The sequence below is a fragment of the Dermacentor variabilis genome, chromosome 11 (genome assembly GCF_050947875.1).
Source record: "Dermacentor variabilis isolate Ectoservices chromosome 11, ASM5094787v1, whole genome shotgun sequence".
Lineage (NCBI taxonomy): Eukaryota > Metazoa > Arthropoda > Arachnida > Ixodida > Ixodidae > Dermacentor > Dermacentor variabilis.
The window spans coordinates 126,061,665-126,076,085 of NC_134578.1; the positions used below are offsets into that span (position 1 = coordinate 126,061,665).

Here is a 14,421-nt window from a genome sequence, read left to right on the forward strand (position 1 = left end):
CTTAGGTGAGACTTCATTCAATCAAAATGAACACAAGCTCGAAGCGAGCACTGACTTGACACGCAGCACCATTCCTATACTATACGCAACGATGACTATCGCTGACCACGAAAGTAATTAAACTGCCACTCCATCTGTGTTGAGCGTCGCACTTGTTGCGTTGCAAATGGGACGGCCGCACCTGCAAATTTCTAATTACGGCCTTTGAGAAAAATAAATGAAAGCAAAAGAAAGAACCAGGAGGGAGAATCGGCAAATTATATGCCTAAGAAATAGAATTGTCTGCTGTAATGAGCCACTAAGGGGGGGGGGGATGTATGATTAGCCGTGTGTTTTGCAACCAATGTGAATCCCACTCAAAGCCAACACTGAATTTTTGAGTTCACTATTGCTTGGATCCGTAAACCACAGCGCCGACGCAAGCTCGCCCTGCCAAAATCCGCTGCCCTAGTGGAAGAAAGATTCCCTATGCAAGAAAAATAGAGCGCCCTTTTTCTGGCAACTACTGTGCAGCCTTTGAGTGCACATTTTCGCAGCAGTGGGACCGAGAGCCTCGAAAACAAACTTGTCGTATGGCCAAGTGTGGCGAAATATATTCAAGGATTCAAAGGTGCCTCAGCTTTCCAACTTGTATGTTATGAAGACCTGTTGCTACCTTTTCATCATCATCATCATCGTGCTACGCCCACTGAAGGTCAAAGGCCTCCCATAATTTTCCAAGTACCCCGGTCACGTGCTAATTGTCGCCATGTAGTCCCTGCAAACTTCTTAATCAAATCTGCCCTCGTAACTTTCTGCCACCCCCTGCTACGTTTCCGTTCTCTTGGAATCCAGTCCGTAACCCTTAATGACCATCGGTTATCTTCCCGCCACATTGCATGCCCTGCGCATGCCCCATTTCTTTTTCTTGGTTTCAACTAAGGTGTCATTAACTCGTGTTTGTTCCCTCACCCCCCAATCTGCTCTATTCTTATCCCCCGTAACGCTACACCCATCATGCTTCTTTCCAAAGCTCGTTGAGTCGCCCTCAATTACCCTTTGGTAATCCTTAAGGCTTTTGGTTGGGGCATTCGTGGCATCTTTCTCGTTTAAATAAGGGTAATTTTGTCAGTTTTGGGAGAAAACTCAATGAGCTAGGTGCGATTGTGTCCCTGGCGCTGCTCTCAACAAGTTGGCGGCGCCCGGGCTTTTTGCCTGCTGGTTCGGCTTAACGTGGAACAGAACTGCAGGGCAGTGAAGCCGTAATGAAGGGGCAAAGAGTAGCGCAGTGAAGCGCATGGTCGGGCGAAAAACGCAAATATAGCCAAAAATACAAAAAAAAAAGAAACCAAGAAAGAAAGGAAATGGAAAGACAACGCGCCCACCTGTGCAGAAAGAGACACTTCCGAGCTCGGCTCGCGAATACGCCACCACTCCAGCTTTGAACGTAGGGTTTTTGGAAACGCCAGGAAGATGTGGAGTGAATCGGGCGCAACACAACAAAAGGAGAGAAGAGAGGAAGAGACAGAAAGATGAAACAAAGCTGCCCTTTTTATGAACGGATCTTGTTTGTCCTTGTAACGCGGCTTTTCCGCGCTCTGTCCACCCCTTCACCCCCATTAACGTTATTTACGTGCCATGCATAGGGGCATTGCTGTAGCAGGTCCACGTCGCGCTTTCTTGGGCAGCAGATTTCTTAGGGTAGAATGCTGCTGAGCATTTTCTATCAGTACAACATATCTTTCAGACCAAGCCAGCCCGCTTGAGAATAGGTTTCCTCGTGTCCCGCCGCTCCTCTTGCGACAACAGAGTGCCACCCGAGAGTTGGTAGAGCTCTGGGCGGAGCCGATACTCCCCCGGTATCCAATGTCGCCTTGGATACCGGCCTAATGGCGACGCATTACTGCCAATATCGAGACTAACCCCCCCCCCCACCCGCTAGCAGCGGCGGCGCAAAAGGCGTGCTCAGCGCAAAGGAATGGTTACTTTGCCCTGGCGCTCGGCGTTTGCTACGCCCAGTCTTATGCCATTTCGCAAATATAGAGTCGACCGATTCTTTACCAGTACCGCAAGAGCGTCAACCTACAGGCCACCGACTTGTGACAACGCGAAACAAAGAGACGAGAGGCGCACTAACGACAATCGAAGTGCAAGTTTCGCATGCGTCATGCCACTACGACAGAGCCCCACCCGGCAATTACAATTTAGCACAAGCCTATTACCGGCCTATTGTATATAGCAGTGTTCATTTCTTGCGTCACAGTTTCTAACTAGAAATAACTAGAAATAATTGATTGCCGCACACCGAAGCACCCGCCACGTGAGCGCGACTTTGGCGAGATTTGTGTGAACCTGCGAGCAGACAGCAGAAGTAATGACCTCCCTAATGATGTGACACGCAAGAAGGTGGCGTGATATTTAACCAGCTGACTAGTGGAAATACGAGTTCACTTTGTGCATTGCGTCCGCCTAAGGTAAAGAACATAAATGCGAGTGCCACAGCAGCCAAGTCAAAGCTTAGGATGCGTACCATTTTTTTTCTTGCCTTTTACTCCTGGCCTGCGTGGCCCTAGCGCGCATGCACACGAAAGTATTGAAATAGTGAAAACACGAAATAATGCGGTGCGGCTGTATCATGTCTATTTTGTGCGCTTTGTTCTTTGTGGACTACAGCGGTGTGCGTTATGAGAAAGTTTCAGTGCCCTTCTACTGTCACCTGCGAAGCTATATTTAAAACCACATTGATTTGTACGGTTATTGCTACAAACTGCCTGTTTTTTTGTTTTTTTCGCTGCCAACGATTGGTTATCGCAACCGCGATCGGTTGTGCTGCTACGCTAGACGCGTTCTTGCCAACGGTTGGCTCTATACGCGACCCGTGACGCGTGGTCGGCACATTCAAGCAGTGAATTGCAAACCGTTCCAAAAAGAAAGATGCAGTCCACTTGCCGCCGGGAGCGCTAGGTCGACGATTATACTTTTCGAATCTCGAGGAAGCGCCGCCATTCCACGTTTTCTATAATACGCTAATGGTATCTTCGACTGGTCGCCTGTATGCCCCGAAGCAGAGTCGGGTAGATCGGTCGTTTCCCGAGCTCAAAGGTAGGGGACAAGCGCGCAAGCTGAACGTGCGACTCGCTCTCGGAGGAGGAAATTGCTGATGCGAAACCACGTGACTACTGCCAACGTCCGATGTTTCGCCTATCCAAAGCTCCTGGCGCTGCCGGAAAAACCGGCGGACGTGCCGGCGGGACGAACGTTCGTCGAGACGTCAGCATGCAGTGGCCTAGGTTTGTAGCCGCCTTCGCATCATAAAATTCCCGTACGAAGAAATTTGCGTGCGCATATGACAGCGCAAACGAGAGAAACCATGCAAAGAAGAATGGCTGCCTTTTACGTGATCTCTCGCATGAAACCAGACGATAGATTAATTTCAGCCGTTCATTTTGATTTGCCGAATGTAAACCGGAACACTTTCTCCACACGGTCTTCAGATTTGAATGGCAATCAATGAGATACTTTTTTTTAAATTTCTGTTTGTTCTATCTGAACCCAAAAAAATTCAGAACGCCATTTCAATGTTAGACTTGATTAGATCCCGTGAGTGATAAACTGAAAAATCACGCCTTGCATTACGTCACTCCTGGTACATCTGTTGAACATGCTGTGGGGTTAACCTTCATGATCACGGCATTAAAAATTGCCAGTTCCCAAACTTTAATCGCGCCGATGATGAACCAATATGCTGGATTCTTATTGTAATGATTTTATATAAAGCGCTTGTTCTATGGCTAGCTTTAAGAATGAAACACGTCATTTAGGAATGTATAACGCAAAACAACTAAAAAATCTGCAGGCGATTCATGCTACAATGAGAATACTAAGAATATTGCAAAAGATGAAATCTAAGCATGCTGCAAGAAGCCAACAAATGCAATTGAAACAACGAACTGAACTGAAATTATTTCATCAGGACATGCCCCGAAAAACATGGCCACTTTCAATGATCATTTCAAACCTGTTTTTTTTACGACGGATAATAATTATCTTCCAATGGCGGATGTGAAAATTTCAGAGCGCGGCATTTTAGAAATCTCAAGGCCCCGGATGCTTTCTTTTTTCTTTAAGTATTTTGGTGATGGCGTATTGGTGCAGATGGAGAAAATTTTCGCGCACATAATTTATAAACATGTAGTTGATTTTCTTGAAGAACATAAAGGGCTGACAAACGACGAACCAGGACACAATTAAATTCCTATTACGCACGATTTCGCAGCCGCAGCAAAAAAAGATAATAAACAGACGTTCATTTCATGATGCGGATTTCCCTTCTCTCACAGTAAAAAAAAAACTACTGCATAAATTAGGTATTCCCAAATGGATGGTTTCGATCAGCTTTTGAACAGCTCTTCCTTAAATTGAGTTGGTGTTGATTGAGAAGGTGCGGGCCTCTCTTTAGGTTTTATGTAAATGGCATCATTACTGGATAGATACGGACGACTGCGTGATGTATGAAAGAGTCTATTCATATTGTTGTGTGATAAGTGGCAGAGGAGTGCAGTTATTTGAAGAAAAAAAAGAAAACCGCCTCGTACAAAGGAGCCACTCCTCCTACATGTGAAGCTCCAAACCAATGCTTTTTCTTGAGACGCTCTATAAAGTTATACACAGCTCCTTAAAGCAGTACCCGTACACGAATACAAATGTCCAAACTGGAAAGAAAGCATGAAATTCGCGGCGCCCGTTTGCTGTGAAACAACTCGCAACATTATGCAAAGTTCGTTACCACGTCAGCCGGGGCGGCCACGGAGAGCACAGAACGCCCGCGCTTAGGGCTGAAAATGCTTCGCGCATAAGCAATACGTAGCGACTAAAAATTATCGGCGCTTAAGCCACGTATACACACGGCGACTAAAAATGCTTCGCAGTGAAGCCACGGGGTTGTTTCTGAAATTGTATGTAGTCCGGTAGGAGTCGGTCGGCGCCTGCGCGCGGCAGTCTACTACCACGTCAGCCGGGGCGGCGAAAAAAACAAAAAAAAAAGCAGCCCCTCTGTTTAGTGTGCGCGAGGTGGCACTCAATGCCGGCCTCGCTGTTATAGCCCCAGGAGGAACACAAGGTCCTCTCTGAAGTCTGTCTGTCTCTCGTTCGATCAGACGCCGCACGACTGGAACAGGAAATGGCGTGCATTTGCAACTCGGGGTGCGAGGTCCTCGTGTATAGCGCCAACACGCGCACAGACATCGCCCCGAAAATCGGCCGCTTCGCGTTCGAGACGCAACCGCACTATTCATCATTCGGGAGCGCGGCTTTCGACGATGCCAAAAGCCGCCGTTTATGCGCGTCACTAATAGAATGACAAGGCACTTTGTTGACCAGAAGAAATGCGTGCGACACAACGCACGCAGCGCAGCTCCGCGGCTGCTTCACGACAATCAAGATCGGCAACGCCCTCCCACTCTGGCGCCGCGATTCGCTAGACGCGTGCATCCTCTTTTGTGCGCCACAAGTGGAATTCGAACGCAACAATGGCTCCTCTCGTCGCAGGTGCTAACATAGTAACTTAGTATACGACAAGAGCGGACACTCGAGCAGTTTCGCGGCCGAGCTGTGGAGCTTCGCCGATTCCGCTAGGTGGCAGAGCCCATCAAGAAAAATGCGGCTGTGGCTGCGGCTGCGGGCTTGACAGGCGGCACGACCACTGGGCACGGCCCAACATGTGCGAAGCCTTGTCAGACCGCTCCGCCGGGCTCTTTCTGTAAAATGCACCTGAGCATCGTTGTTGGGTTCTTCTGACAGCGCCTGCTTCGTCGCCGTTTCATGGTAAGGCCACAGCAAGTTCTTTTGCGCGTTGTTAACGACTTATTCTCTTCGCATTTCGTTATGTCACTGTTAGCCGCACGAACGAGTGACGGCGGCCTTGCAGCCATGAACAGCTGCTACCCATTTGCTACGCTGACTTTAATTTCGTGTTCTTGTTTGTATGCGAAGCAATGAGCGGTGATGCTGGCGATAAGAACGATGCGGCAGCGTCCGAGCTGCGGTGCACGTTCGATACAATGACGAAGTTAGAAAATAAAATAAAATGGTTCGTTAAGAAATGTGGCCTATGAACACATGCCGTTCGGGGCAGAGACCTTTATGATACGCGCGGCGACTGCTGAAAAAGTATGCTCTCCTTCTGCAAAAGAAATGTAGTTATTTCTAAAGCGGTACACGTGCAATATTTGCAGTATGGCAATAATGCGCTCTCTCCCAACCTCTATAGAAGGCTATGTGCGCTCGAGAGTTGTTAGCTGTTCTGCATAGGGACTGAGAATACGTGTTTTCATTTCTTAATTGTGTATGGAGTCGTTACCGTAGAAAGTTCTTTGTTTCCTAGCCTTTATAACCAGTGCTTCCTTAACCAAAAAAATAAAATAAAATAAGATACGCATTGCATAAAAGAACGCAGCATCTCCATTATAAAGCTTTGCAGGCACCAATATTGCTTATACGAAGGAACGTAGCGTCTACATTCAATAGCTTTGAAGGCTCCAGTATTGCTTACCTTCTGTCTGTCATTCTGCGTATTGCAGGAATCTCCACCATTTGCTGAAAATACACCGCACAGCCAAAGGACATCACGCATACTCAAGTGCAAAATTCCAAGTATCAGAAGACGATTGCAAGGCTTCGAAGACAGCAGGTGAAGACCCCCAACACAAAATGCTTAATTGGAGCTCTTTAATGACGGCACACTGGCTTACACATTCGAGATGAAGATGTTGGTGCATGCTCAATTATTTTTGCAGCCATTTTATTTCGGCACGCTACCATTTACATAATTTTGCTGTCCTAATTCACCCTCCTTCGCAGAAGTACATGAAAAAAAGTCATATTTTTTCCCTTCTAAAACAATTCCATTTTAAGCAAATTAATTGCTGTCCTCTATTTGCAGTTTTTTTTTCATTATCTGGATAGTTGCAACACGTCTTCTATGTGTTTTGCTCGTGCAAAGTTATTGCCATCACGCCATTCGTTTCCGACTATTGTCCATTTACCGGTGTCACACTACCACTTTCGATCGCGCACAAGTCCGATCCGGATTGAAATTCGCGACTAATATTGGCGCCATCGCGCAGCTTGCGCGAAAGAACCAATCGTGACTGAGAAATACAAATCGGATTGGGCTTGATCGCGCTTAAAAGTGCGCCGTGTGACACCCGTATTACTTGCATTTCGCTGTTTATTCCCGTTTTCATGTGTCTGCCTCTTACAATCTTACTTCAATGAATTGTCTGCTATTTTCGTGTTCTTGACTATGCAGCAATTTCATTTATATTTACGAACACGGCACATTTATTTAGGATACACCTTTTGGCGTGAGTTACTAGACGTACAATATCATAAACGAAAAAGTTCTACTTCCGAAACAGTTCGCATGAATGTTGCGCTAAGTTACAGGTTGAAACAGCAAATATGAATTTAACTGAAACTAACATGAGTGAAACACCTTTGCGCGGTCGTCGTCACAACATATAAACAGCGGCACAAGCACCTGCATGAAATCACGCGATATAAGCATAGGTATGGGTCCCCCCCCAAAAAAAAGAAAAAAAAAACATGAAACTGAAATTGGAGCCTCCGAGATTCGGCAGCGTGCGCGACTATCTTGGAAGCTGGTGCATTTCGCCAATTCCGCTTGGTGCGCTGAGAGCCAATGTCGGCCGCAGGCGCCTATTGAGTGTCCGCTCTTGTCGTACACTATGTTACTCTATGGGTGCTAGCAGCAATGGTCTGCTGTCATTGCACGTGAGCAGAACGCGTCTGCAAAGCACCCTCTTGCGCAAGCAAGACTAGCCGTTCGAAGCAGCGCCATACTGCGACAACCATCCCCTTCCGTTTCGCCTTTTTCTGCACGGAGTTTCGACGGAGCGAAAAAAGAAAAAAAAAGGCTGCGCTTAAACGGCAACCATTTCGTGCGAGTCTTGCCGCCGGCAAAGAGTTCGCACCTCCTCTGTGGTCCGTCTGAAGAGAGGACCCAACACTCTTCGCACCTGTCGGTACTGCGATCGCCTGCTCGGGAAGGATGTACGTTTCAGTTGTGTACCGCGGACAAACCTTCCAGTCAGAGGCTAAGCCTAAATAGGTCGCAGTGTGGTGGCTGCTCTACTACTTAGGACACCGCGACAGCTACCTAAGTCGTCTTCAGACGATTTGACAGTGCAGCGATTCAGGCCAGCCATAGCCCCGGAGAGCGACCAGTGGCCTCGACAATACTCGGCCTCCGGTGTAGCGCTCTCTGGGTTCATTTGGCATCATCGAGCCGGGAAGCGCGGCAGCCCGACGCCCTCGACCCGGCGCTAATCTTACCCGCTTTCGCCGCAAGTGCACACGATATCGTTGCGGTGCTTAGACAGGATTCTTACTTAAAGGCGTTCAGTCGTAATCCGACGGATGGTAGTTTCGCACCACTGGTCTCTCGACCAAGCACGTGAACCAAGTGTCCGAATCTGCGGTTCCACTCGTACTGAGCAGAATTACTATCGCAACGACCGGTCATCAGTAGGGTAAAACTAACCTGTATCACGACGGTCTATACCCAGCTGACGTTCCCTATTAGTAGGTGAACAATCCAACCCTTGGCTAATCCTGCTTCGCAATGATAGGAACAGGCGACATCAAAGGATCAAAAAGCGACGTCACTATGAATGCTTGGCCGCCACAGGCCAGTTGTCCCTGTGGTAACTTTTCTGACACCTCTTGCTTAAAACTCTTAAAGCCAAAAGGATCGAGGGGCCCCGCTTTCGCGGTCTCGAATCGTACTGAAATTCTAGATCAAGCAAGTATTTGCCCTTTTGCTCTACGCGAGGTTTCTGTCCTCGCTGAGCTCGCCTTAGGACACCAGCGTTACTGTTTGACAGATGTACCACCCCGTATAACTACTTCCCCGCCATTCCTGAAATCAAAGGCAAAAATAAATGGGGGGGAAAGAGAGAAAGAAAGAGAGAAGATTTAAAAACAAAACGTGAATGTTAGTAAACGAAAGAAACTACGGAGCACACACACACGGCAGCACAGGCGTTGCTGTCCTGGCATCTTGCACTTCTTAACGAAGCTCAAGTAAAACTCTTGCTTTGGCAATTTGGTTCATGCTTGAAGTAGTAAAGGCAAGGTGCAGAAGACCAGGACTCAGGAACAAGGCGCCGCTCCTGTCGTTTGTGTTCTTCTTCCTGAGTCCTGGTCTTCTGCGCCTTGCCTGTACTACTTCTAACGAAGGCGTTCCCGCGGCATTGGGTGCTGTGTGTAGGGCGAGGAGGGACCGTCGCACGTGCGTCGCACAACGTTTGTACAGTTCTCGATAGAACTGGCGTCGTTCTCCATAGTTCCGGCTGTGTCGGCGAAGTCACTGCCGCCGCGGAAGTCAAGTCCAGGGCGATGGGCAACGACCACCGCGTGTTGAAGCTCGGCGAATGTCACCGCGGCCATCCAGAGGACTTTTCATGCGTGGAAACGCCGAGGACTGCGGGTCGCGCTGCCGTCGCCCTGCGCGCGTCCTTGAAGACCGCGGTCGTTGTTCGGCGAGGGCCAAGGGCGAAAGCGGCACGGTGTCACGGTTTTTTTTTAACAGTCGTGTCTGGCCCATGCAGCCAGACAGTTGTGCGACGCCGTCTCACCAGGGCCACTGTGCCCCGCCGTGTCCGGTTGACAGGACGACACGGCCACCACAATCCGACGTTGTGTGTGGGATTATAAAAAAACAATAAAAATTAGCATTTCGCGTGGCTGGTATGAGCTTTTGCTGGGGCTGTCGTCGTCATGCTGCAGGGTCGCGCGACGTCTCGGCGGGTTGCCCTTCACGGCAGGGTCGTGGTCGCAGCTCCGGGCATCCTTGCGGACCTCCCACGGTCGGGCGGCGCCGCCCACGCCCGCATGAGGGTCACCATCGGGTCCCGAGCCCCCCCGCTGGCTGCCTTCTTCAACCAACGCGGCCGCAAAGGGCCGGCGGCGAGCAAACGGGGAGTGGTTGTCGCAAACGCGACTACTGCGCGGTGCGGCGCGAAGCTCAGCGAACGTAGTCCGGCAAGATGTCGGTATTGAGCCGGATCATTTTAGTGTTGCTCTGGTCTTATTAAGAGCGTAGGAGCGCGGGCAAGTCCCGCCTCGCCAGTGCGTCCGACGGCTTTAAAGAGTTTGCCAATGTTCTTGTGAGGGTGCAGTCGTGTAGATAATGACTGAATCACTCACACGCTGCACCGCAGCGGCACGAAGAGCCCCGAGCAAGGCCGAAGCGGCGAAAGTAGAACGTGAAACGGCGGTGCCCCGTGAGCATCTTCACCAACCGTCGCGGAGGGGGGAAGGACGGTATCTCGTCGAGGCGCGGCACCCACTGGAAAGAGCGCCGTATCCGAGTGCTCCTCGCGCCACGAGTGCGCCCACTGCGCTCGCTGAACGGCACTGAACGCAGCGCGAACCCACTTGAAAAGCAGGGCGCGTTTCGGTCGAACCCGTTCCTGGCGGCCCGCGACGCGAGGAAGTCGGCCAGCTCATTTCCAAGGACGCAGCAGTGTCCGGGTGCGTGGTGGAGTCGTGCCTCGGATGAGCGCGCGATCTCCCCTAGCGCGGTCTTAATATGGGTGACTCGGGGGTCAGTGGAGGCAGGCGCGCGACCGCTTGCAGCAGGGATAGAGAGTCGGTGTAAATGGACACTGCGCCCGTCCCCTCGCGGCCGCGAACGTGTGCCAGGGCCTCCGCGAAAGCAATCACCTCCGTGCAGTAGGCGCTCGTTGCGGCGTGCACGCGGAAACGTCCCACGGCCCCAATCCTTTCCCCCGGGCCGAGGGTGACAAAAGCGGCTCCCGACGAAAGCGGCGTGTAAGACCCGTCGGTGAACACGTGTAGGCCCTCGTCGCGCGATCTCCTGCGCACCGCCGCCACCGACAATCGCACGAACGGGAACGCACGCACCTCGGGCGGGTGTGTTTCCCAGGGGTCGGCCGGGTATAGTATGTCGCGTGGGGAGAACGTGCAGTCGCCGCAGTCCACCGCTTCGCGCCGGGCGAAGAGGCGAAACTCCGCAGCGGTCCTGTCTAGTTCGAGTGACAGCGGCGGCACCCGCATCAATACCTGAAGAGAGGCCGTGCGCGTCGTGCGGAACGCGCCCGACAGCGACAGCAGCACTGTTCGCTGCATTGATGATATGCGGGCGCTGAGCCTACCGTCGGGCTTCGCGGACCACCACACTGCGGACGCGCATGTTAGGGCCGGCAGCATTACCTGATTGTATAGGCGCGTCAACGCCATCGGTAGCAGAGGCCCCTCCATCTGCGCGAACGTCATCGCTCCGCAGGCCAGATGTTCTGCCTCCTCTTTCAGGCTGTCCGCGTGTTGAAAGAAGTGGAGGCGTCTGTCGATGACCACCCCCAAGACTTTCAGGCCCTCCACGAATTTCAGGCCCCTGCCGGAACCGCCCAGGCGGATCGTGGAGTGCACGTGCTCCATGCCGCCGTGCCCGTGTGAAAATAGGACGCAGTGCGTCTTGTCCGTATTGAGCTTAAGGTTTACTCACTCCGCCCATTCCACCACCCGCCGAAGAGCCTGCGAGCCCTCCGCGCCGAGCTCATCGCGCGACTTGGCCGACGATGATGGTGGTGTCGGCGTATGCTTGCACGGTTACTCCGGCGGGCATAGGAAGCTCCAGGAGCTCGTGGATGACGATGTTCCACGAGAGTGGCGAAAGCGGCGATCCCTGCGGACTGCCCAGCGAGGGGCTGTCTTCTACCGTGCCCACGTGGAAGGCGAACCCCACTCGCCTGTCCTCCAGGAACGACCGGAGCAGGTGATACAAATTGCTAGGTAGCCCCCGTTCCTTAAAGAATTTAAGGACCAGGGCGTGCCACACACTGTCGAATTCGCCCTGGAAGTCCAGCGGCATGAGAATGGCCGGTGTTTTGGCCTCCTTGAGCTCCAGAAGACGAGTCTTCAACGCGTATAGGGTCATGGCGGCGCTCCTCCCGTGTGTGAAGCCGTAGTGTCGCTCGCGTAGGTGTCCTCCGCTCCTCAGAAAGTAATAGAGTAGGCGCTCTAGCACCTTGCTCAGCGCCGACTTGACGCATATCGGCCTGTACGAGGTCGGCAGCTCGGGCGCCCTTTGGGGCTTCGGGATAAAGATGACGCGTCCCGTAAGCCAGCACCGGTAGAAAGATCCTAACGCCATGGCCGCATTGAAAATTTGCAGAAGAAAGGCCCCGTGACATCGCGCAAGCCCCTTCACGACGTACGGCGTGATTTGGTCGGGCCCCGGAGCCCATGTATCCGCTGTCTTGCGCAGGACGCCAATTCCTCGGCCGTGAAAGGCGCGTCGCTTTCGCGAGTGTGGTACGGCGAAGCCGCCTGCGCCCTGATCTCCGCGTGGCGGGTCCGTCGTAGGAGGGGTCGTCGACCGCGATCTGCGTCGCGAGCAGGAGAGCCGCCGACTCCAAATGCGTCGCCGTGCGGGTGCCGTCGGGCAGCTGGAGCAGTGGTAGGCTCAGCTGTGGTCGCACTCGGCCGAACGCCTCCCGGTATGCTGCGGAAAAGATGGACTTTCGCGTGCAGTTTGCATACCACGAACGCAGGTGCGAGGCCTTGGCGTCGCGGACGCGACAGCGAAAATCCGCGAGGGCTTTGCTGTACTCTGCGCGGAACTGTGCCCGCAGGTCCTCCCCCGTGAAACCCTCATAGCTCCGTTGCAAGGCGTTCACGTCGCTCCTTTCTCGTGCCAGCGCCGGAGTCCACCAGGGCTTCCCCGGGCTCTTCACCGGGCGGAGTAACCATAGCTGGTTCTCGCCCGGAGAGGCGCCACCCTCTGCATCAGGATGGGGCACTGCGGGAATCCCGCAGGGTGGCGAGATGTTAGGCCCGCGCGATTACATTTAGCGCACCGAACCGCCTCCTCTCCCGTCCACACGGTGCATGTGCTGCCCAGGCGGTCGCCAGCACATCGCATGCACACTGCTTTTCCGGCATCGGCGCGAACCGGGCACGTGGTCCGGCCGTGACCGTAGGTGACACAAAACGCACACGTCGGGACGTCTAAGGCCTCGCGGGCCAGCACCATGGTCCACCCTACGGACAGTCGCGGACGCTTCATCAGCTCTCTGAATTCCGGCGGATCGACTTCCGCGACGCACGCGCTGGTACCCGACCTCTCTTTGAAAGTGACGCGCACTCTACATTTGTCGGGGTCGAGGTGGTGCGACCTCGACGCAGCACACCGCCTGACACTGTCCTCGGAACAGGTCGCGCAGGCCCGACCGGCACCTCCCCCAAGGGAGACCGGGGGCCCATCTCTTGGCGCTAGAAGCGTGGACAACTGAAAGGCCCGCTTCCCGCTCCACCGAGTAAATAAAGAAACGATGAGAGTAGTGGTATTGCACTGGCGGCCACGAGGACCCCCCGAAACGAGGCCGAATTCCGTGACCTCCCACTTATGCTACACCGCTCATGTCTCTTCACAGAGTCAGACTAGAGTCAAGCTCAGCAGGCTCTTCTTTCCCCGCTGATTTTGCCAAGCCCGTTCCCTTGGCTGTGGTTTCGCTAGATAGTAGATAGAGACAGCGGGACTCTCGTTAATCCATTCATGCGCGTCACTAATTAGGTGACGAGACATTTGGCTATTTTTAAAGTTCTCTTTATTCAATCAACATATTATTACGATATTATCGGTAGATACCCGAGAGACGAGCCGCCGAGAGAACGACAACGAAGCGGCTCGGTGCCCTTGGCGCGAGCAAATGTGAGCCTGGTGCTCTGGCTCCAGTGCAGTGTAAATAGCTTGTAAATAGCCTCTTCCGTCTGTATCTTTCTACACGTAACACTCTGGTGGAGGTGAGCGATCCCCGTCCGCGCCACGGAACTCCGGAGTGGTCGGTACATCGAGCTTGTCACCATGCCTCCCGGTGACGAGACCACTTCTGCAAAGGCTTCGGCTTGTCCGACTGCTCCCGTCGTCACCTTTCCCAACATCGCGACCCTGGTGTGTTCTCTGGCCTGGAGGGACAGGGCGTTGACGAATGGATCAAGCTATATGAACATACCAGCGCTATTAACAGGTGGGACCCAACGATGTCATCTTTTATCTCGGCGGCACCCCACGCGTGTGGCACCAGACGCATGACGACGAGATAACCAGTTGGGACAATTTCAAAGAAAAGCTCAGGGAACTGTTCGGCGACCCCATTGGCCGCAAGGTTGTCGCAAGAAAGGCTCTTGCGTCTCGTGTTCAGACATCTACAGAGCCGTACGTTTCATACATCCTCGACATCTTTGCTCTATGCCGAAAATGTGACGACGCTATGTCTGAAGCTGATAAAGTGTCGCATGTCCAAAAGGCATCGCCGACGACGCTTTCAATTTACTTGTTTTCGGCAACGTCTCGACAATTGACGCCATCATTAAAGAATGCCGTCGCCTGGAACA

The 14,421-nt window shown here is 52.5% G+C and overlaps 1 protein-coding gene across 1 annotated transcript; it reads right to left on the minus strand.

Annotated features, from left to right (window-relative positions):
* Positions 1-10,578: 10,578 nt before the first annotated feature.
* LOC142563508 (uncharacterized) lies at positions 10,579-11,463 on the minus strand. Its single transcript, XM_075674056.1, has one exon. It carries the CDS (start codon positions 11,461-11,463, stop codon positions 10,579-10,581), a length of 885 nt encoding a protein of 294 aa, XP_075530171.1.
* Between the last annotated feature and the right edge of the window lie 2,958 nt (positions 11,464-14,421).